At 41.0% G+C, this 25,560-nt stretch overlaps 1 protein-coding gene across 13 annotated transcripts; it reads right to left on the bottom strand.

The window, feature by feature from the left end:
- Positions 1 to 387: 387 nt before the first annotated feature.
- On the bottom strand, positions 388 to 12,575 carry LOC147623929 (inactive poly [ADP-ribose] polymerase RCD1-like). 13 transcript variants are annotated; one of them, XM_086820569.1, is made up of 10 exons: positions 12,428 to 12,575; positions 11,127 to 11,174; positions 9,817 to 11,046; positions 9,474 to 9,715; positions 9,271 to 9,377; positions 8,962 to 9,135; positions 8,771 to 8,866; positions 2,280 to 2,366; positions 2,096 to 2,128; positions 388 to 854 (listed from the first exon to the last, which is right to left on the bottom strand). In XM_086820569.1, exons 1-9 carry the CDS (start codon positions 12,535 to 12,537, stop codon positions 2,120 to 2,122), a joined length of 2,103 nt encoding a protein of 700 aa, XP_086676695.1. In that variant the 5' UTR covers positions 12,538 to 12,575; the 3' UTR covers positions 388 to 854; positions 2,096 to 2,119. The 13 variants fall into 13 exon arrangements, 10 of the variants coding, with proteins under 10 accessions (XP_086676695.1, XP_086676688.1, XP_086676696.1 ...); XR_015269231.1 differs by lacking the exon at positions 388 to 854 and adding an exon at positions 1,780 to 2,004 and having other exon boundaries at positions 2,096 to 2,206; XM_086820566.1 differs by lacking the exon at positions 388 to 854 and adding an exon at positions 1,780 to 2,004 and having other exon boundaries at positions 2,096 to 2,137.
- Between the last annotated feature and the right edge of the window lie 12,985 nt (positions 12,576 to 25,560).

The following is a 25,560-nucleotide window of genomic DNA, read 5'->3' as shown; positions in this document are numbered from 1 at the left end:
ATACTTAAAATAGAATATTTCTTTCACATAAGCCAAACTCACACTTTAGTCCTATTTAGGATAAGCGATAAGCTAGATGTGTTTAAGATAAGTGTGGTACAACATTGGTAGGTAGGTAGAGGATGAATATAAGAATTGCCAAATTCAGCACAATGACGAAAAGTTATTTCCAAGTTGCTTATATTAGTGGTATGGATGGTGAACAACTTAGTTAAATAAACATATTCTGAAGACAACATTGTCACAACTACAAGTTGTCATTATGTGGATTGGAGCGGTCCTAAGATTGAAACAAGCCATAGGATGGAATTTGTAGAGTAGGATCTGTTGCTTATTCTAGGTGTTGAATTGAAACAGTCAATGTATAGAGACATGAAGTGGCACGCATATACATAATAGAGGAATTTTTTGTCAAATAAAAATTTAGGAACATCTTGGTCCTACATTTCCCATCTAGGATGATGAATTATGCTTAATAGGGTGAGATTTTCACAACCCTAACTAGGTTGTTGAATAGTTTGCAAAGATCCAATGAATCAAGGCCATGAAACCATGGAATTAGCAAGAACCATGCTAATACATTAATGATTTGGCACGGATCAACAGATTTGGCCACGAGTTAAGGGGCTTAAAGCAGAACAACTACATACAGCATAAGCAGTTGTCATGATGTTTAGCTGCATCTTCATCAAATGTTATATGTAATACCCTTATGCTATTTAATGCATGAGGTTGCCCTTGGTACGGAGTTTGTGGCGATGTATCCGTGATGGGCTATTGGTCGTCACACCTCACTGCTTTAGCATACCAAAGTTATCCACTCCCCACCAAGCCTTGCATGATGAGGGCAAAGCCTGCTGTGGAAGCCCTTTGTTGTGTTGTGAAAATTTTTGCACTCTCTCTCTCTCTCTCTCTCTCTCTCTCTCCATTGAAATGAGACGTAAACAAAGGGACTAGTTACAACTTTCAATGACGTGGAGTGGTATTGGGGCATTCGCACAAATAAAACATCAGATCACCATGAAGATTGGTGATTTGAGGTCCAGATCAAGAGAGGTGCCCACCCATGATAAAGCAAATAATCAAATAGGGATGTTGGTAGCAAAAATGTACATGATAAAAATTTCTTCCCACCGCATAGCCCAGCAACCTAGCCTAGCAATTCTCACACGTTTAGTACATGTTTAAGCTGTTGATCTCACATCTTCGGGTCAATGCATTGTCAAACACATGTTTGAACTCATAGCTAAGGCCAAGTTGCAGTTACCACATCCTTCCTGTTGGCAATTAAACTTCGAATATCCTTGATCAGCTTCCTCAACTGCTTACCTCAATAAACCCTCCTCCACCTTTCCAAGCCTACAATGATATTTTTCTTTGTTTTTTCGATACATTGTTAATATAGACAGCTCAATTTTCTCTCATGAGGTTTTCCTTGAATGTACTTCATAGCATAGATGGCTTTAGCTTGCGTCTTGTAGTTATGGATCCAGGCAAGTACACATGCACAACATGTGCAGCAAGCACTCACGCAGGCCCTTGGTGTTGAGAGAGAGAGAGAGAGAGAGAGAGAGAGCTGTGTACAATCGTAACTAGTACACTTGCTTGACAAGGGGTGTACAAAACCAGCAGTAATTTTTCTTGAAAAAATGTGCCTCGTGTGTCCGATTCTTAAACGTAAAACAAAACCACTGCCACCCCCCCCCCCCCCCACAAAAAAAAAAAAAAATCCCCTTCCTCCTAAGATGTCAAAGCTCACGCAAAATGTTGAGATAAACATGACAAAAGAGGAGGGATTTTTCCTTAAGAATCAAAACTACATTCCACAGAAAATGTAGAGACGTTATCTAGTAAGAAGCAAACGCTGTGAACAGACCCTTAGCTGTTAGCAAAGGGCTCTTGGTAGTCGACAAATTGGCCACAAACAGGCTCTGCTATAAACAGCCTTCACTACGAAGCTAAGCCAAAGGTACGCCAATCTCAGACATCTACCTAGCTGAGACCCTGGACAAGAAACCAGACCAGCTGCAGCAAACCAAAAGAGGACACAGCACTAAGGAGCTGCCAGCCATTCAAAAGAGTCCATAAATCTCACCTATGCTCAAGCCTCCGAAAGACTTCACACGGCCTGTAATCCCTTACACCCAAAATAGTATCATCCGCATTAGCAAGGAACCTAGCCAGATAAATGATTGCCCAACAAACCCTGAAAAGCAGACCTTTTACCAACACAACTGCTTCAGAAATTTCAAAAAAATTATGGACAGGCAAACACACACCTCAATATTTACTATCCCATCTTGTATCTGCAACTGCCCGGAAGTAGAGGAAAGATTCATACTCATAACACCTTGATTTGCTTTTTCCTGCATAACATATTAATGTTTTCATACATAAAAAGGTCAGTCACATTCAAACTATCCAGGACAAATTCTGGAACTAGAACAAACCATTAAGAAATGGCAATCTAATTAGGAGACACGTTTGCTTTTTCCTGCATAACATATTAATGTTTTCATAAAAACGCATTCAAACTATCCAGGACAAGTTCTGGAACTAGAACCGTTAAGAAATGGCAAGCTAATTGGGAGACACACTTGTGAGTAAGAAGCTGGAAAAGGGATCTGGCAGGGCTTATTCACCCTTTAATGGCTTTCACAAAAGTAAAAAGGAGCTTCATATTTTTTTGACATTTAAACACATAAGGATTGCTTCCAGACAACAAATTTTTCCCTTTCCAAAGGCATGCTTTAAGAAAAAGATACTATTGCTTCCGTGTCTAGATGGAGATGCAAAGGAAAGGCTAACTACATTAAATGGTAAACCATGCAACCAGACGCCGACTGTCCATCGCAATTGTATCTAGCTCTCATCTCAAAAGCTTTGTCCTGAGTTTGTGATATCTAGCTGTGATGTTTAGTTTACCAAGTATACCATTCCATAACCCTGCACACGGGACCCCAGATAGCTTTGGATCATCTGCCACATACTCCTTGGTAATACATAATTCCAAGGAGGGGTCAGCCCATTCCGGCCCCTGCGTCGAATGTCAAACGCAAGGACGATGTAGACCAAACATTGGCTGAACCATCATACTGTCTATAGACAACACAGAAGCCACTTTCGGGAGCCAATATGCACACCCAGATCTGTTGAGGGGATGCGGGACTGATGACTGAATGCTGAAGATAACTTTTGGCTGCCTTGGATGTAGCACAATGCACATTGAGGTGCTCTGCTGTAGAGATGTATGCACAAGTCAGAAGGCTCAAGCACACATAATAACTGTCATGGTGAATTTTGCAAGAATGAGATGATTTATGAACGGGACTAGGGGGCTGCTTATATATGCTTCCTACATAAGTCAGCTATGCTCACAACATGCTGAAAATAGGCATTTATGCAACCGACGGGCCTCTCCTATGCTGGCCATGTTGGCCTAAGCGCTATGCAAGGGTTCATGGCTGGCCCCTTTGTGGCTCTTGGTGGCTCGTGGGAGCTACCTAAGGCTAAGCCTATGCCTATGATGTCTAATGTTTCTACAATGCTTGTTAGCACTAGGATGACCTAAATGCTCTATTCTCCAAGTGGGTTAAGTGACGCATACCAACAACCAAGGCTTCAGATGTGACCTACGTAGCTCGTGCCTGACATGTCTTTGGACTAGGGCTCACAACTAGGTCACGACATATGAAAAATAAATCCCTTAAAAGGTTCTACTGCTGTACAAATGTAACACTGATATGCTTATACACAAAATCCTTCATAACTCTTATTCTAAAGCTCATTTTTCAATGTTGTTTTGAGTCATGGATTCCCGAGGGTAGAGTACACACAGGATCCTGTCACTCACAATTAAACAACACAACACCACATAACTTTGGACTTTAAAAAGCCCGTACATACATACTTACTTGCTCGACTTGGCAAGTTCGAGAGCCCAAGCTGACCTCATATAGGCCGCAAATACAAAACATATAACATTTTTTGCACAAATTTGTCATTGACAGTCCCATGTTGCAGAAGCTCGATGAAAACTTTGTTGTAGAAGCCATGATATGCTTTGATTTTGGGGAGGTCTTAACAGAGGAATGTATCCAATGCCAATGTCTAGTCCCGTACAACAAAAAGCCCAAAACTTAGGATTTTCTGAAATAATGGTTTCTGAAAATTAGGGTTTCAAAAATTAGGGCTTTTTTGGAAATGATGCTATAGCAACATCTTAATGCTATTGTTGCACAGATAAATTGCTTGGATTAAGCAGGTTTTGCAAAAAGAGGAAAAAGCCCCAAATTAACACTTTCCTGAATGTTTGATTTGCAGATTTAATGTAGGCTCCCTGGGATGCGTGTGCTGATGTTGATGACGGCCACCAGTTGAAGGTGTGCAAAAGAGGCTGTTATGTGCGCACATCGTATGGGCGGCACTGGGCAGCCGGTAATAGCACAGTCAGGCTGTTGTTGATGTGCTTTGGTTACAAGGCTTTTAATAAGCCTTAAATATAAGGCTATAATAGCCATGTGGCTGCCTTATTATGCCTTAGACAAAGGCCTACGTGGCTGCACAGGCAATCAACTGCGAAGAAGTGCCACCCAAAAAAAAAGTGTGTCATCGGCAGACAACGGAGAAGGTCGTAGAAAACACATGCAACGGTAGACAGTTGGGGCAGTCGGATGACGTGAATAGCGAGTAGCTGGAGGTGACCAGTCGGCAGTTGGTAAGGAAGTCGACTGCTTTTGTGTACTGTGCTGCAGATACAAAGGAGGAAAAACAACGGCTGCTGCAGGTACAGGGTACTGTGCTGCTGATCCAGAAAACAATGGTGATAATCAGCCTGATGCAGAAGAAGCACTGGCAGCAGCAGCAGATCTGTGATGATTATATGTTGTAATTTTGCTGAATTATGATGCGTTCCTATATATATGCTGTTGGGCTGCTGGTTGGCCAGGGAAAGCTGTCGGCCAGCAGCAAGACAAAAAAATTGCCAGAATAAAACCCCTTTGGGGCTGGGTAAAATACTATGTTTGGGCATATTTTCACACACCCCCTCTCATGCCAAAAGGGGACCATGAGAGAAGATGAGGAGGATGGTAAGTGTGTGAAGAGGAACATGAAGTAATTGGCTTTGGGTAAGGTTGGTTGTCGCGGGTGTAGATCATGTGCTCTTCGACTATTGTAGAGTTTTTTAAGTTTGGGCTGTGCTGGATCACACGCATGCATAGAGAACACACAAGGAAATCAGTTGGTGGACTTACCTCCCTATCATAGCTCGCATCTCCGAGCCACCCCAGGGTTGGGAGAGACACACACGTGCACCACCTTAGCATGAGGCCTTCCGATCGCAAGACCACCTCGCAGTCACGCCATAGTCGCAAAAAAACCTGTTTCTAACTTTTGAAACCTCGAAACTTCAAAACAGTTTCAAAAACCCTCAAAACCCTCCGCAGTACGGCAAATTTGCCCAAACCTTAGGTTTCGTTTTCTTTCAATTTTTCTTTGTTTTTTAGCTTTTTGAGGTTTTTTGGCGTTGCCCTCTTGGTCCAAACACGCCCTTGGAACTTGCCAACAGGCGGCTGAAAAGGAAAATCATGTACATGTGCAACTCCCCTTGGTATAAAGTATCCGCATGAGCTAGCAAACCGTGCATGCGACATACCAGCAAGCTGAGTGCTGATTTGCCAGTCGACCAGCGCACGACCTGGCAAGAAGCTGGCAAACCCACATCTTGAAGGCCTACTTAAAGGCACCCAGCCCCCTCACTTCAACATCAACTTCATCTCCACAGGAAGCAGTTCACATGAGATTGGAAGGGCAGAAAGTCGGATTTTCAGCCAGTGTTTGCATCTGGAAAGCAAGCTGAGATCGGCAAATTGATTACCTTTTTACTCCATAAATATTCGGCTAATAATATTTGCATTAACACGGCTTCAGCATAGTCCACTTGTGAATGATGGCGTGTATTGCTATGCATCTGCCTCTAGTCACTGATTCATTCCACTAGTACCCTCACAGTTGGTATCAGAAGCTAGAGTTCTTACCAAGCATCCCATGTGAGTTGCCTGCCTGCTTAGGGTAGAATCAAGAAAACATAATAGGGTGAAAGTTTCTTTTGGTACCCCTTGTTGTTACCACTTTTATTCATCATGTCTACAAATGAGCGGATAGCAGAGTGGTTTTCAATGCTCACTGTCCTCCGTGAGTGAGGCATACCAAAAGTCGACAATGGTGTCGCCAATACCACCAACATGAGGGACGTCCAACAAATCACCATACACGGTAAGGATTCTTTGGTCCATCATCATGAGCGACAATCTCATGACCATCATCATGGAGGACGGTCTTCTGATCCCCATAGTTACAGTCCGGAGCAACATCACGAAACCAAGCATAGTCATTCTTGAACACTCAACACCAACCACCAAAGGGCAAACTATAGGGCACTGCACATAAGCACACAACACCACGCCAAGCAGCTGGCGGCTGCTTTGAGCCAGGGGGTATATGAAACCCTTCAAAGCCATCCACAAAGTTGGGTGAAGTGTGTCTTCAGTTGCATTGGTGGTTTCTTCAATAGCATTGACACCATCACAAGGACATGTTAGTGGATGTGTCTTCACCCGACGTAGAAGCAGACATAGAAGCAAAAGTCTTGGAAGCTGATAAGATATTTATCTAAGTTTTTGCTTCAGCATATCACAGGGTGTATTTAACCATGAAAGGGTGTCCATCAGGAGGATCCGAGGATCAACAGTCTACGTCTGACATGGAGTTGTTGGATGTTGGTCTATGCATACAAGACCAAGGAGGTACATGAATAAATGATCAACAGAGCAATTCTGAGGAATGGTATCTACTCTTTCGATTCTCTCATCCTCAAAAGTCTATTAAATTTGATACAAAAAGGGTTAGTGACATATGATTACATATGCTAGTGGATGGACTTTTTCTTTGTGATTTCTCAAAAGGAGTCTGTCAACGATATCCTCAAGTTTCAACAAACAAAAGTTCCCCCAGCATCAATGATCAGTATTTCATCAGCTTCATCAAGAGGTGCTCAATCAGAAGGTTTTCTTTGCTAGTTTTGGCTAACAAGGCGAGGACAGAATGTTAGCCTCCTCCACAGTGGAGGCAAAGTGGCCTCCCAAATCTCAGGCCAGTCACTCTCTTAGATGAGAATGGATTAACTTTTTGGACACATAACATATGACGACAAGTAAGGTCTAAGTGGGGTAGAATGTGATCCACCTGCAAGACACTGGCATGCAAGCTAGCAAGCAGGTTGACCACAAGAAGTGGGCAGCTCCGAGCAGGTCAGGCGGGTTGACCGGAGGCAGCAGGTCGGGGTTTGGGCAGGCGGGCAGCAACTGTATCAAATAAACAGACAGAAAAACTCGGCCAGCTGGCCAGCCACGAATGCCTTTTTATGAAAGACCAATATAAATTATCGATTAATTGAGTTGACCGTTTAATATGAAGTTTTGCCAGTCGACAAGCTCACAATTCTGCAAGGAGCTGGCTGGCCAGCATCTTGAGGTCCTACTAAAAGGCACCCCAGTCCCCTCCCTCATCATCATCAAGTTTTGTACCTTCGTCTCCACAAGATGTGATTCACAAGAGATTGAAAGGGCAGAAAGACAGATTGCAGCTAGCATTTGCATCCCGAAAGCAGGGAGTTCTGCTACTTCAGCTGCGATCAGCAGATTGATCACCTTCTGTACTCCCAAAACATTTTGTACATGAAATTTGCATTTATACAAGTTACGTGTAGGATTGTTTGTATTGCAAGTCTTTTTCTGTGCATCTACCTTTGTTCACACATTCATTACACTAGTTAGTCTTACAAGAATTTTTTATGGCCAACATTGGATATATAAGCATTGGAATGCACTTAGAAGCATATCAGTGCCATGCTAAGCATATTTTTGAGATCAACCTCTACTTGACCACGCAATAGTGGAGCACAATGCCTCACAACCTAACCTTTCGTCAGCTTTGATGAAAGCTAATGATCAAAGTCTTCATGTATACGCATGATACACAACAGATAGCACTGACTATGTATCATAAAAACATCAAAATAAACACAATCAAGCACAGATTATTTTCAATGTTCTACCCAAATTGTCCAAGCACATTATCTACCATAAATTGATTGTGGAAAAAATGCTTATTGTGCCCAAAACTATATCACTCAACCAACATGTTGCAAGAAGAAGAAGAAATGGATATCATGCAGCTGCTGCTCTGGCTGATAAAGCAAGGCGTGTATTTTGCAAGGAGTTTCTTCTATGTGAAAGCCATGCATATGATGGTGTATACTTGGAAACAAGTAGCTTGCAATGGTCTACATTAAGGGTGAAAGAAAATCAATGCTTGTTTTGAGACAAGAAGCATGCTGGTCACGGGACTTTGCTCACTTCCATGATTTAGAGACGTACATAGAATATCGGCATGCTGACAGTAATGCTCTAGGTCATATACTACCCTACAGAGCTCTAGTCTAGGACTGCAAAGATTTCTCAGATGCTATGCTCATGTAGGAAGCAGCCTGGAAGCTAACTCACCGCACTCATATCTTCTAAGCATGTATTCATCCAATAGATGGAAAAGTTCTCTCTCCATCTACTTTTAAAATTTTCAGTGGAGGGAACATAATGACCATAAGGCATTCATACTTTAGGGCCTAGGCTTGTTCGCACCCCCTGATACACTGACATAAAAAGAAAGAATGCAAGGCGATGAAATTCTGCATCAAAATTGCAGCCAATACCTGTGCTTGCAAACTTCTAATAGAATCAGCTAGAAGACGATCACCAGCAATACATCTCACAGCCTTTATAAGTTCATCTCGGAGTATTCTCCCAGCCTACATTGAGAAAAAAACGAAAGACCCGTATTCACCTCTTCAACATTTAAAGATGACCTTTCAGACAATGCAGCATTACACAAGTCCCATCCCACCTTAAACTGGAGATAATGCTGCTGCAATTCATACATTTTCGCTGCTGAAAGCTTTGCTTTCATCACTAAAAATAACATTGGAAACGACATCCACTGTGACCCAGGAGCCCTGGTAGGACACCCTTGGTTCCCAGTAGATGCCTCTGTTATCTGTTTGCAAGGTGCACATCCCGCCTGTATGCAATCAAAAAATCAGAGGGCTAAACACAACATACTCCTGCTAAGACTATCTAACATGCCTATTTTGAAATTCAATTCCACACAGAATAACAAAATTCTAAAAATCAAATAAAATACATAAAATATTACCTCAACAGATGTACTCTGTTCAAAAGAGTGCCCATCCAAACGCAACCCTCTTGCTGCTGGTATTTTTTTTCCCAAGATTTGCTTTCCCCTCAGTACAGCAATAATGTCTGACACAAAGCGGGTCTAAAACACACTTTAGGCCCTACCTAAACACTGATCTCTGCTAGAAGAGAAAACTAGTTTCTGTTGACACAATTACCCACCACGCCATGGAGATGCTAGCTTAAAACTGATGATAAATTCCGGTAGAATGTGCGAATTCATTTGGGTACTCCAAATTATATATCGCTTTGGATTGCAGATGTCATCAACACCTGTATCATACTCCTCACTACTGGGGTGGAACTGTTGTGAACCTTGAGGAACCTGTTCCATATTCCCCATTATTGCTCGGCACAACATCATGTGTTGTTCACCATTTTCGTCAATATCTGAGTATACGGCACTGGCAAAACACACCACCAATATAGTCATAGGGACAGCTTGGCAGTGGCCTTGCGAAGCATAAACATCATGTCCACTCAAGCTGACAGTTAAAGCATGTACCTGACATGGGAGTATTCTTCAGGAGCCAGATAGACCCCAACACCGTACATGGCACCATTCTTAGGGATTCGGGGTTGCCCAAAACCATGCAAGACGACACCCGAAACCCCTTGCTTGGAGGTACCATGCCAAGCATGCTTAAGATTTGCATCACCTCGTGCAGTCCTTGTAATCTCTTCCTGTCTTTTGAAGGCCTGCAATCTTGCCTGCCCAGATGTGCTTTTATGGCAATCTTTATAGATGCCTTTAATGGTCGTATAGGGGGCAAGCATGCCAAGGCCTGCCAGAAACCTGTTTTGTACCACAGTGAACACATGGTCAACTTCATCCAACTTGATGAGCTTATCACCTAACAAAGTAAAGTCCTGAGAAACATGCACTGCTGGACTCTCATTTTGAGTCAATGCCTCCCCAACAGTCAATTCTGATGTTATCTCAGATATTATCTCGGATGTAGCTTTAACTGAAGAAGTTTCTGTGGGTGACTTTGACAAATCTGAGCAGATTTTTATCAAGCCGTCCCGACAAAAAACAAAACCTTTAGCACAAGCCTCCGAGAGCCAATTCTGCTGGTCAGAAGTATCCAACAGCCGACTTCCAAAGCCTTCGATGGACTTGGATGGAAAAAAGCACTTGCCATGTACATCAATCCAGGCAACAGACCGAAGATAGCCAGTCACCAAATTCAACTGCAACATCTGCAAAAAGTTGACAAAGTACCTTTTTCCATCTATCAACAGCTCAGCAGAGCTTTTCCCAGTGTTGAAGCTTTCACATAGGGAGGCAATTGCCACTTCAGCAAAATCTTTCCACTCCCCATGATCATAAAACATTATGCGTGAAGGTGAGCCACTTCTCTGAAAGTTGCAGGCATTCTGCATGGACAATTTGGATGGCCAACCAAACAGCTCGGCGGAAAGATTTTCGAATGGCACAGATCCTTCATATTTCACCTTTGATGCATCAAACTTGGGGCGTTTACAGTTGTTCCAACCAGTTTCACACCTTCTGACTGAGCAGTAGTCTGGTTGAGTTCCACAGCTTTTTGTTCCACAGTTGTCCCGATTGACTCCACGAACTTTTTCCATGGAATGGCCCTGGTCAGTTCCACAGCCTTGTGATGTGCAGTCATCCCAAACTGTTCCACGGCTTTCCACCAAGGGTGCAACTTTCACAGCTCGTTTCCTTTTTAGCTTAATGGTTGTACCAGGAAAATTCATCTCAGTTGCACTAAGGATGAAAGAAGTGTCATCTTTACAGTCCATCTCAAAGTATGGTAAAAAGATTATAGAGAAAGAATCGATATTTACATAAAGTTACAGTACCCCCCCGCGGGGAGAAGAGCAAATAGTCGAACCCTGCAAGCAGACATACATGCAGAGCTGAGCATCTATGTGTGCCCCACAAAAATTTGTAATTACGCAGAGCGAAGCAAAAAGCGCATTTAATCATGACAGCTTGCATGGGTCCAAAGCTGCTCATACTATTTAAACAAGTTCATCAGCTACATCAATGGCACCACAACAATTTGATAGCTCGTGTGATGTAGCAAAACCTCTCTATAGAATTCACGGAGCTTGTAGTCAATGGCCAAGCGACATAGTAGATACGTTGATCAGAGTACAAGCTTTACAGAACTTGTTCACAATTTCACATATTGCTGCTCATACCATTTAAACAACATCAATGGCACCACAACAATTTGATAGCCCATGTGACGTAGCAAACTATAGAATTCAGGGAGCTTGTAGTCAATGACATTGATCGTAGTACAAGCTTTACAGAACTTGTTCACAATTCCACATATTGTTGACTTGCCCAATCCAAAGTGATCACTAATCTTCAGAAGCCTACCCGTCCGCAAGACAGACAAGGCCACTTAATTCTCAACTGATATGATCTCCTATACCATGCTTATTCTGATAATGCAAGGCAGAGCAAACAAAACTAAAAGTTTCTGGAAGCTAGAACATCAAAACCCTACAATTGAAAGCTGGAGCTCAAAAAATTGGTGGAAAAACGAATCCTAAGATTGGAGACTGATGACACCCAGTGTATGCAGTATATGGAGTAAAATCGTTTTGACAGCTCGCATACAGGGATCTTCAAGAGCTGGGCAGACAAAATGCCGCAGATTTATGAGAGAGTGGAACCATGGGAATTTCTTCTCCTCCACTGGGCATTTATGGCGTCATGGTGCAGTTGAGATCTCCCTACCTTTTGGCTCGAGATCTCCCTTTGTATGATTTAATTTTACTTAATAGAAGTCTCTTTTCTGGAAAAAAAAACAAGATTGAAGGCTGAAGCACAGACTTAAAAGTTTGAAGAAAACAGAAACCTTAGAATTGAGAGCTCTGAATAGGAAACCCTAAAACTCTACAAAGGAATATGCAGCTGATATGTGAAAACCCTAAAATTGAAGCGCTAAACTTCAGAGCTGAGAAAAGGGAGACGCTAGCATCAAAGACTAGAGCACAGAAATCGAAAACTGGACAGAGAAGCCGTAAAATCTACGGCTGGACTCACAGATACGGAATGTTTAATCTGACTAAATTGGAACAGTCGAATACAGAAAAGAATCAAAAATCCCACATGCATCAGAGAGAAAAACCTGGAGAGAGAGAGTCTGCGAGAGAGGGGCAGCAGGGGCGGCGAAGAAGAAGATCCATTCGAAGAAGCCATGGTGAACGCTGCTGCATAGAATCTCCTTTCCGTGAACATAGCGGCCAGCCGAGCTTCTTCCCTGCAAAGTCAGCTATGGCGTCGCCGGAGCACAGAGCCGTTCAAAACGAAGAATGAAGACGGTTCCTTGACGGCGCCGTTCTCCTCGCCCCGTCAACTTCATCTACCGGCTGCCTTTGATTGCACGCTTCCAAAATCCCCACTGTCTTACAAACACGTGTCCGTTTTTACCCACGCTTGCGCTCCACGGCGCACGCCACCGGCGTTTCCCCGTTTGCGTAAACGGACACTTAATTAATTAATTGCGTGGAGCAAAATGTGTAAATATATATATATATATGTGCTGAAATTAATTTGAGCCTCAAACCTTCTAGGGTTGCAAGGCCCAGGGGCGCGTAGTTGAGTTGGTAGAACGGTTGGGTTCCTGCGGCGAGAGGACCCGGGCTTGATGCCATCAGGTAGTTGAGTTGGTAGAACGGTTGGGTTCCTGCGACACGACGAGAGGACCCGGGTTTGATGCCATCAAGGCTACGCAATGTGGGTATGTGCGTGTGTGTTTGAATATATATTGATCTCCCTCGTAGAAAATAGGGTTGCAAAAGAAAGGGCAAGTACCAAAATGTTTTTTGCATTTCCATTAAATATATTATGTGAGGTTTTCAAGAATAAGAGTGTTTTTCTAAGGTTTCATTTTAGTATGTAATGATTAATGCTTGAAAAAGTCAATGAAATGATGACCCCCATATCCTCTCTATTTTTAAGGCCATAAAATGATGACCCCCCATATGGTTTCTATTTTTTCTAAATTTTATATTTAAACATACATATACTAGTTTATGGCCTTCTCTATATTATCTTAAGGAAGGGTTTCACACCAAGCGTTTGGAGGTTCAAGAAAGGGAGGAGGAGGTTTGAGGAGGTTTGGATGGAATTTGATTTTGGAAGCCTCAAAAGACGTGCGAAGCACGGGTTGCCAACTAGTTCAAATTAAAGGTTAGCAATGACCTTCAAATTTCAGCCCTGCCTAACACATTCAATTTGCTCCCCTATTTCTATGGGGTTTTTTCAAGGTGGTTATTGTGGGGAGGAGGTACCAAGATTTGAGTGTGTCCCACCCTTCAAGTACCGTCTATTCGTGGGAGAGGAGAGTCATCTTCTACTCGGACAATGCTTGCATGTGCACCTACCCACACGCCTTGTTATAAACACAACTTACTCCCTCTCCACGTGGCTAAACAAGAGAGAGAAAAGGGGGGCCACTAAGAAATAAGGATTTTTGAAATTTGAAATGAGGATATAATTTTCCATGCTTGGGTTCACGTTTGGCCTGGCCAATGCAGCAACGTATGGGTCACCTACTTGTATCAATTGTCGACCCGCTTTATGCATACTAGTTTGTTGAAATTAGGGTTGCAGGAATGCACACACAACTTCAAGAAGATGAGGAAGCTTGAGCACAACACAGTAGTGTATTATGAGTGCCAAAAATGAAAGATAACAAGCCCTAGAAGATAATGGGCGTATATACAATGCACGGGGGAAAAAACCTCCTAGTGAGGGAAAAAGTGCCCCGGCGGTCCTAAGTGTGTTCACACACATCACTACTATAATATGGTAACAAATCCCCCCTGGAGTGATGCGGTGAACAAGAGCTAGCACTCATGTATAGGGAAGTGTCTAGCTATGTGGACGAATCCACAAAAGGGAGTAAGCCCAAAGCTTTGCGAAAAGCTTCGAACTTCTCACGAGGCAGAGCCTTTGTGAAAAGGTCTGCAAGGTTATCCTGTGTTGGCACATAAGCCAAACTGATCTCTCCTGCAGAGAGTCTCTCCCTGACATAATGGTAGTGCACCTCAATGTGCTTCGTACGAGCATGGAACACTGGGTTCCGCGCAACTGCCAATGCGCTCTGACTGTCAGTGAAGATGGTGGTGGCAGATGGCTGCCCAACACCCAAATCAGCCATAAGGCGTCTGAGCCACACACACTCAACCGTAGCTGTGAAAGCTGCCCTGTACTCAGCTTCACAACTAGAAGTGGCCACAGTAGGCTGCTTCTTGCTCAACCATGATATGCATGAGCTTCCAAGCATGAAGCAAAAACCACTCGTGGACACGCGTGTGTCATAACAACCAGCCCAGTCAGAATCTGAAAAAGCATGTAAATCTGGCGGCAATGATCCCCCCTTGGGATAAAACAACCCAAGATGCCGAGTACCACTCAAATAGCGAAAGATACGCTTCACTGCCTGCCAATGCTTAATGCCTGGGCTATGCATAAATCTGCTCACCTGTGAGACTGCAAACTGAATGTCTGGCCTCGTAATGCATACATAAATGAGGCAACCAACAGCTGTCTGATAGAGTGTGACATCAAAGTGATCTCCAGCATCATGAAGACTCAACTTCAAACCTGTCTCCATTGGAGTAGCAATAGGCTTGCAGTCTTCAAGGCCAAATCTCCGCAACAATGTTTCAATATACTTTGTCTGACACAAAGCAATACCTCCATCACACTGCTTAAATTGTATCCCCAAATAATGATGCAAATGCCCCAAATCTGACATCTCAAAAGAGGCATTCAAATCAGCCTTAAAATCAGCAATATGACTCTCATTTGGTCCTGTGAGCAGCATGTCATCGACATAGAGAGCAATGATTAGATGTACACCATCCACACGTTTAACATACAAAGTGCTTTCTGTTGGACTATTCTGAAACCCATGTGCAGTCAAATATGCATGTATTTTTTCATACCAAGCTCGTGGAGCTTGCTTTAAACCATATAAAGCCTTTTTTAACCTGCACACTTTGTTTTCCTGCCCTCTTTGAACAAAACCACGAGGCTGCGATACATACACCTCCTCATGCAAATCTCCATTTAAGAACGCAGTCTTTATGTCCAGCTGATGTACATTCCAACCATTATGAGCTGCTAATGCACAGATGCTACGAACAGTGGTCATACAACATGTGGGAGCAAAAGTCTCATCAAAATCAATGCCCTTCTCTTGAGCATAACCTTTTGCAACAAGCCTAGCCTTATGGCGATCCACTGTGCCATCAGGCTTACGCTTCAATTTGTATACCCACTTAGTGCCAATGGCCTTCTTGCCAGGGGGCAAGTCACATAAAGACCATGTACTATTCTTCATAATAGCATCGTATTCTGCTTGCATAGCAGCCATCCAATTTTCTGAACTTTGTGCCTCATCAAATGAAACAGGCTCACTTTCATCGCACATACTAGAAACAACCAATGCATAACAATCTGACGCATAAGAGGCACCATGAGAGCCAGAACGAGTGCGACTAGACAAAGGGGCATCCAACTTGCTGTCACGCAAAGTCTGCACCAGCCATCTGGGCATGTTCCTAGAGCCCTCAATCTCTTGTCTCTCATCCTCAAGTGCATCATGCACATCTGCATCAGATATAGGCTGATCTGTGCCATCATTTAAAACCTGCATAGGCTGAAAAACTGCCTCATGAGGTATTGCACTTGACTGTGCACCACTGAAAAGAGGCAACAATGTATCATAGACATCACGTGAGCTGATATCTGTCTCCTTAGTACATGAAACCAAGGGCTGAACTGCATCTTCCACAAATACAACATCACGGCTAACCAAAATGCGCTTTGTCTGTGGATGATACAAACGATAGCCTTTGCTCTCAGCACTATATCCAACAAAAATACATTTGACAGCTTTGTCATCCAATTTTTTGCGATGTTGCACAGGCACTAATGCATATGCCAGGCAACCAAAAACACGTAAATGGCCAACAGATGGCTTGCGGCTATGCCAAGCCTCATATGGAGTGACAACCTGTAATGCTTTGGTGGGACACCTGTTTAGTACATAAGTGGCACACATGACAGCCTCAAGCCAAAAACCATGTGGTAGACTTTGACTCTTAACCATACATCTTGCCATTTCCATGAGAGACCTGTTTTTTCTCTCAGCCACACCATTTTGCTGTGGTGTATACGGCACTGTACATTGGTGTTTTATCCCACGCTCAGCCAGAAATGCATTAAATTGTGAAGACATATACTCCCCCCCTCGATCTGAACGGAGGGTGCCCATCTTACTTTCTGACACATTTTCAGCCATAACCAAAAACTGTTTGAAGCACAAAAACACTTCGGACTTTGCCTTCAAAGGATATACCCATGCATGCCTGGTAAAATCATCAATGAAAGTCACGAAGTAAAGGTAGTTTCCAAATGATGGAGTTTGCATGGGACCACAAACATCACTGTGAACAAGTTGCAATCTGCGTTCAGCTCTCACTGATCCATCTTTGGGAAAGGAAGCACGCTGCATTTTACCCAATATGCAGCCCTCACAAACATGCTTGACAGGTGCCTCAAGCTTAGGCAAAGAAGACACCATTTCAGATTTCTGCAGGCGCAGCAAACTTGCAAAATTCAGATGACCAAAACGTGCATGCCACAGTTTTGCATTTGAAATAGCCTGCGTATCCATAATAGCACATGCTGAATCCTCTACACATTTGCCATCCATATTGAGCTTATACAGCCCTCGACATAGTGAACCAGATGCTACAATGATGTCACCACAAGAGAGATCATGAACAGTACATCTGTCATCCACAAATTTTACAACCAAACCTGTTTTGGCAAATGCGGAGACTGACAGCAGATTCTTTTTGATCCCTGGCACATACAATGCATCAAAAAGTGTAAAGGTGTTGCAATTTGCAACATTCAGCACAATCTGTCCAACTCCTTTAACGGGATAAGAGGAGTTATTGGCACAAGTGACAGTATTCCCTGTGGGAGCAGACTCAAGGAAAGTGAATAAACTGCGCTGCGAGGTGATATGCTTAGTGGCACCACTGTCAAAGTACCATACATCTGAATCTACTGCAGACATACATGTGTCATGCAAAGATGGGTCATAACTGCACTGCGCATTGAATGCCCATTCTGTATCTTGAACAACATTAGCAGATTCATTGTTAGAAGGAGAGGCATCTGCAACAGCCATACCAGCCTCTTTCTTCTTAGCCTCTTTCGCAGCCAGCTTAGGACACGCTTTGATGACATGATCATTTCCCTTACAGTACTTGCAAAATGTCTTCTGTTTGTCACCCTTCTTCTCATCTTTGTCTTCCTTCTTTGGTTGCGCAGCATTTGCAGATTTCTGCTTACTAGAAGAAAAGCCAGCTTTACCTTTCCCGCTTCTCTGACTAGCAACGAAAGCTTGATCTGCGACACGCATAATATTCCTGTTTTGCCTTGACTGGTCTTCTTGCAGCAAAACAGAAACTAACTCCTCAAATGATAAGGCATTGGGATTGCCTTTCATCATCAAGCGAAGAGTGGAAGCAAAACCCTGATAAGAATCTGGTAGACCATTCAAAACAGTCTGCACAAGTGAACTGTCTGACAGGATTTCATCTGCAGAAATGAGCTGCTCTTTGAAATCCTTGATGATTGTCAAAAAGCTATCCATAGAATCACCTTCGTTCATATGCTCACTCTCCAACTGTTTTCGGAGGTAAGCAACACGAGCCTCATTTCTTGCCTGATACAATGTGGCAAGTACATCCCAAGCATCCTTAGAAGTCCTGCAGGAGCGAATATGTGGGATAATGGTACGTTTGACAGACAGCGCAATCAAGGCATGAGCCTGCGCATCTCTACCATCCCAACGAATCTGCTCTGCTGAAAGTGGTGGTTCTCGAACAGCTGCTACAGCACTTGTGCCTGCACCATCATCAACAGTACCTGTTTCTGATGTGTTTGCAGCATTCCCAGCCACAATAGGACGTGTATCAATACCCTGCACAATGTTCCATAACCCCTTTGCTACCAATACATGTCGCATCATATATGCCCACAATGGATAGTTGGTGCCATCCAACTTATCCTCAGCAGCCAACATGCGGAATACATCATTGTTGTCAGCCATGGCCAATGACTGTACTACTAGATGTAAATGCTGTCTGTAAGATGTAAACCTGTATAAAATCGACCTGTGCTATGTAGCACAGCCCAAAACAGACGAATGGGCACCTGTCCTGCAGATTTTAATCTTGACAGAAAATCTGCACAGTAGGACGATTTTGCCTGCGCAGTACTTGGAATGCAAAAACGGAGGGCGAAATGACTTCAGATCAAAATTCTGAAACGAACAAGCCCTTCGGGCTTGCCCACGACATATACTAACCTGCAGACGCTCGTGAAACCTCGTCGCAATCGGAGGAGATGAAGCGGCAGGTGCCGGTGATGCTGCCCGGGAGGAGGAAGCCTGCTCTGATACCAATTGTTGGAATTAGGGTTGCAGGAATGCACACACAACTTCAAGAAGATGAGGAAGCTTGAGCACAACACAGTAGTGTATTATGAGTGCCAAAAATGAAAGATAACAAGCCCTAGAAGATAATGGGCGTATATACAATGCACGGGGGAAAAAACCTCCTAGTGAGGGAAAAAGTGCCCCGGCGGTCCTAAGTGTGTTCACACACATCACTACTATAATATGGTAACATAGTTGTGGACCCGCACGTATTATTTTGTTCACAACTTTAAAAGAAACTTCTTGCTCAGCTAAAGCTCACTAAGCTCTCCCTTTGGGTTTATATTGCCTTTTAAAAATGAACTCTCCCTTCTTTTCCCTCTCTCTCTCTCTCTTTCTCTTTATAAAGATATCCAATGAACTCCCTTTGGGTATATATTACCTTTTAAAAATGAACTCTCTCTTCTTTTCCCTCTCTCTCTCTCTCTCTCTCTCTCTCTCTCTCTCTCTCTTTAAAAATGAACTCTCTCTTCTTTTCCCTCTCTCTCTCTTTCTCTTTATAAAGATATGTGAACAATGTCAATTAATCATTATCAATAGAAATCATAACACAACAAAAAAAACAAAACAAACCACAATGTCATAGCATTGACATCCAAAAAGTTAAAGATCTATCAATAAGAAGGTGAGGTAGCTTAATATCCAAAGAATTTAGACAACGAAAATCAAATCCAAATAGCCATAGCACTTGGTCAACTTGAAAAACATATCCAAAAAACAAAAACCATATCAAATGTCAAGTATCACTGAATCTAATTCCCCAATTCATAAAGAATTCTAAGGCTATCACTAAATCTAACTGCCCAGGCTATAATAAAGTTTGCATCTCCGAGGGGAATGGATCATCACAAAACATCACGTCCAGTACAATAAGGGGGTGATCTAGCTCCAACATGTTTGGCAAGGAAAGTGGAGGTCTTTTTTTAGACGTGGACCTACATGCAACAATGTCATGTCAACAAATAGGAAAAAAGACAAAGAATTATTAATTTTAGCACCTGCAATGGAAGATGCCAGCGAAGGTGCGATGGGTGCTACAAAGAGCTCGTAAGGCAAAGATAAAATCTTAGATTTAGTAAGCAAAATCCAATCGTTTTCGTATTGAATATTTCTCAAATTTAGTAGCACACATCTACAAGTCACTGCTGGAGGTTGTGGAAGTGCACTTTCTCCTATATAAGTAGCTACCAAGGCATTCATCAGGAACAATGATGATGTATCTTTCAAATTCTTCACCCACAACTTTAACCATATAAATATCTGCCGCTGGAAAAATACCTATGCAAAAGTAGAAAATGAAAATTTTATGTGTCAAAAATGCACACATATACTCACAACAAAAGTTATTTGTACTAGAGAAAGTTTATCCGTCTCTACTAGCATCTAACATGATGCTAGCAACATGCCTGGAAGACAAAGGTACACACTAGAACAATGCATCTGGAGAGAAACAAATCATTCTGGTAAAAGAGTATACATTTTTTAGAATTTGATAAATAAAAACATATATAGAACCTAGAATCATATTCTCAGCCATATTTAAAGTGAAAAAAACCTCAGACACAAAAGCAGAATTAGCCATACTAGAGTTGTCTCTTTAAAAAAAGTATGCTTCATGAAACATACTCATGCAAGAAGATAAATATTATCATACCTTGATATCCATATACTTTTCCATACCTACATACATAGAGCCAAAAAGATAAATGTCAGCATACCTTGATATCCATACACCCACATACATAGACATGTGTTGATATCCATCCACATGTTCTGTTAGAAACCAAGTACCATGTACATACAAATACACATACGCAATATAAACCAACATAAATGCAATTAGAATCCAAATACGTACCTAAAGTTATCACCTCGTAGCATAAATGCAAATAGAATCCAAATATGTACCTGAATTTATCACCTAGTAGCATCCAAGATCTCTTTATAAACAATATTAGTGGTGTGACCATATCACTTTGAAAAGAAGAGGTTGATGTCAGATCATCATCTGTACGTAGAATCTTCACTCCTTGGAAAGTTTATGCCCATGATAATGCAACATATAGTTGCCCACGTGTAAAAACATGTGTGGCCAAATACAACCCTAGCACACTTAAGTGTTTGTCTTTGCACCTTATTTATAGTCATTCCAAGTGCCAAACACACTGAAAATTGCATGCGTCTCATGTTGAATGGCGGATCTGTCTCGCAACATATAAATGTAATTCGAGGAAGGAAAATATTCTCCCCAACTTTACTACCTGTGATAATTTATGCTTCTAGCACATAGCCCTCGCCTTGGATCTAATTTATCAAGCAATGTAATATAGAGACTTCAAGTTTTAAGTTTAAGCAATGGGATCAAAAACCTCCCCTAAGGTTAAGGGTGTTTAAGAACTCAACAAAGTACATAAAACGAGTTCTCTTCACTATTCACAACTGAATTAGCACTAAAATATTGTGTAGCCTAACCAGGCATAGTATCCAATATAGTCTTATTCACAATTCAACCTCACTATTTATGGGAGCCAAATTGCACATTCACTGAATACATGGCATAATTTATTGTGATACTCTAAGTATACCAAATCAACTAAGTCTTTCATTGATGAATTTTGCTCTTGGTAGCTCTATAATGTTATTATCACTGCCCCACAATTTGTTACATTGCCAATATTCATGATCATTCCTTGAACTCATTGCTTTTATCATTGTGTTGTGTGGCTATCTACATGTTTTCAATCAGCTTCAAAACCTTTACATAATTCTATAAGAAGTAACTACACAACCTCGCATCCACAATGTCTTCCCTCCTACCCTTCACAATAATAGGCAAAATCTATCGAAAATATCTCCCAAATAAAATGACTTTTCTAGCAAATGGCTTATCCAAACACATTATATCTCTTAAGGTTCAAACTAGTGCTTCAAAAGCATATCGATGCACATCATCCCAAATAAGCAGCTTACAAATCCTCAAAACCTCTACAAGTTGCCCATCCCACAGGGATGTTGCACGTTGAACAATTATCGAATTCCAAGAACCTTAAGTGTGTTGTTTGACCAAAGTGGAAATGCTTGAGGATGCACAATTATATAAATATGTCTTTCCTGATCCTATGAAGGAAGAAAACCTCACCTTCGCCTATAACAATTACTTGCAACACATTATCAAAGGCAACCCATTGGCAATGGTTAATGCTGCCTCCATTGTGTGGGATAAATTTAATTGTTCAATCATGTCAAAAGTTCTCTCTTCAAGGAGTAGAGTATTTCCTTGAAGGGTCAAATGTTTTGTGTCAAGTTGAGGCATTACAACCAATGTGCATCCCAATGCAAGAAGCATTTCTTCTAGATTTAGCAATGCATAATTTTTAGCAAAAAAAATAGATCCACTAAATGGACCCATGCTTGCTGTCAAAATGTGCAAGAAACCCTTAGCCATCAAAGATATCTCAATTTGCAAACCTATTTGTATAGAAGATGCCATGCATGAAACCCATTCTCTAGTATTCCTCTAGCAGTACATGCTGCCTTGAATGTAGGAAATACATGTATCCTTTACATATAGCTGGGAGAAAACGTACATAGTATTGTTCGCTCGCATAAGCACTACAAAATACACACAACCAATAGTGTTTCCATGTTTTCTTTTAGTCAACCAACACATTGATGTAGGCTCGAATATTCTTTTTAAAAGTTTTTCTCTAAACTTTATCAACACGCATGAACTATTTTAATGGTTCAGGTGGTTCTGCAAGTGGATGTATACACGTCCACCCTTCCGACATCATTTTTCAATGACCTATCCTCGAGCATTCTTCTTTTCATGCTCCCACAATTGCGCTTCACAAAAAATGACACAGATTTGTGAGTGCTCCTAATGAGTGTAATGTCGTAGTTGAATAGACCAATGGCCACATTGCAACATACCTGGTACATGGGGATATTCGAAGGACAAATAAAATCCCTCCATTTTCTCTATCATGCACATACATGAAGCACCCTAAACATCACTCCATGTCATCACATGCACATGTTATACTCATGCACCTTGATGAGTAGATGATACTTCTACATCTTGGTGAATATTTGTCATTTCTCTCTCCTTATGAAGATTTTCCCTTATCACGTGAACATGCACTACCTTTATGCTCAACTAATAAATGCTACTTCTGCATCTTAGTGCGAATTTGGCATTTCTGTCTCCTCACGATGATTACCCCTTATCACCCTTTGAGTAATTCTCTTTCAGAGTCATATTGAAAAGATGCTACATATGACTCATGATGATTACCCCTTATCACCCTTTGAGTAATTCTCTTTTCAGAGTCATATTGAAAAGATGCTACATAATATGACTCATGATGAACATTTGCCATTTCTTCATTTCCCTTGTCACCATGTCAGTAGATTTTACTCTTTCGTACGAAGGTCATATGTAGGTCCTATTTCATTGTTAAAATTCTCCCTTGTTATCATATGAATAGAATTCGCTTCCCTCGCATTCATAGTTTCCCTTAGCATTGCTTTCAAAAAAGGTCTATCCCTAGTAATCGATTACGATCATCCCTACCAAATTCTAATCTCATTGCTAGTGACATAGTGTTATTTCCATCTTCTTTTCTGTATCTAGGAAATCTTCTTGCTTTCAAAAAATTCATACTCATAGCAATCTCTCACCAATTACTTCTGCCTTATTTTAATGGAAAACAATTGTGCTTATCTACTTTTTTTGAAAGCACCTTGCTTTCAAAAAAGTCATACTCCTAGCAATCTCTTGCCAATTACTTCTACTAAGTTTTAGCATTATTGCTAATGGAAAACCATTGTGATTATCTAGTTCCTAACAACACCTTGATGCATTTTCCCTAATATGATTCTCATGTATCAACACATCAGTACTATAGTAAGAAACATTTGCATGCATTCCTTTTGAAGAAGCTCTATCCCTCATAATCTATCAACATTTATCTCTACTAATATTTAATCCTATTGATAGTGACAAAGAGTTATGTCCATCATCTTGCCTATATGTGGGCAAGCTCCTTGATTTTAAAGAAGTCCTATACGCATCAATGTCTCGGTAATTACTTCTACTAAGTTTTTGACTTTTTGATCATTGTGCTTATTTCCTTCCTAACAACACCTTAATGCATTTTCCCTAATATAATTCTCATGCATCAACACATTAATACTATAGCAAGAAACATTAACATGTATTCCTTTTAAAGAAGCTCTATCCCTGGAAATCTATTGACATTTATGCCTGCTAAGCTTCAATCTTATTGCTAATGACAAAGAGTTATGCCCATCATCTTGCCTATATACAGGCAAGCTCCTTGCGTTTAAAGAAGTTCTATTTGTAGTAATGTCTCGATGATTACTTCTACTAAGTTTTCATCTCCTTGACAACATCTTGATGCACTCTCCCCAATATCCCTAGTATGACTCTCATGCATCAACATGCAATGAGAAATATTTTCTTGAGAAACACATGTATTTTTTCTCTTAAGATTGGTTTTCTCTCGGGCTAGTTGGCGTCTCTTATCCCTTATATCATTCAATAAAATTGTTTGGAGAGGATTCCTCCAAGTACCTGATCTTTACAAAACATCTATTATTTGCATACTTTTAACTATATGAGTTTTACTCTCTCTCTCTCTCTCTCTCTCTCTCTCTCTCTCTCTCTCTCTCTCTCTCTCTCTCTCTCTCTCTCTCTCTCACACACACACACACACACACACATTAAAATGATTATAATTTCTTATGTTAAAGAGACCAAAGAGGTACAAAAGGTAATATGAACACTAATACAAAAAGATAATTAGCAAAAACATCTACTGATACAAAGAGATAATTAGTTTACTTACGATGCATCTCTAATCTATGATTCATTCATGTGATTAAAACCCCAAGTTTATTCAAATAGTCTTTGCGTCGTTCCTCTACATGACCTCTTAACTTATTTGGTTGCTCCTTTATAATAGCAATTGTCTTATAACAACCTATTTGTCTTTTAGAATATAATTTGTCTATGAAACATTTTTATCAAACAACTTATGAAACACAATGCCATTTTTATATGAGGAAAATATTGCTAAACAACTTATAGAACATAATGTCATTTTTATATGAGGAAGATATTACTAAATAGTTGAAAGTTAAAATACTATATTATAGCATTTTGACCGAAATTTCTCAAAAGATTGAATTAAGTTTCATTTGTAACTTTTATGTTACAGAAGATGCATTCATAAGTTTAGTTTTATAAAGGCGTCCTAGTAAATAACATATATTAATTCTAATCACATGTATTAAGGTATGTTATATGTCATTAACACATCATAAATAGCATATCTATAGCCTAAGATCATATATCTATTCATTTATAAGTGTGTGTAAAAGATAATTTTGATAAGATGCCTTTCATATTAAAAGCCACAAATATTTAAAAGTTACAAATGAATAGATCATAGCATAAAAGGAACATTTTATACAACAAAAAAGTATTACTATTACTTGAAAATAAATAGACATAAATATTTAACATGGAATAATTACATTATCTATACTATAGGTGACCCATCTCCATGGACTGCATGGGCAATGGAATTACATTATTTATACTATGGGTGACCTTGCTCTGCATGGACAATGAAATTACATCATCTATACTATTTTAGGGTGCCCTCTCTCTGCATGGGCACTATATAAAAAATAAAACATCA

The sequence above is a fragment of the Cibotium barometz genome, chromosome 26, assembly GCF_041138505.1.
Source record: "Cibotium barometz isolate CiBa-2024 chromosome 26, ASM4113850v1, whole genome shotgun sequence".
Classification (NCBI taxonomy): domain Eukaryota; kingdom Viridiplantae; phylum Streptophyta; class Polypodiopsida; order Cyatheales; family Cibotiaceae; genus Cibotium; species Cibotium barometz.
This window is presented reverse-complemented; position numbering and strand designations above follow the sequence as displayed.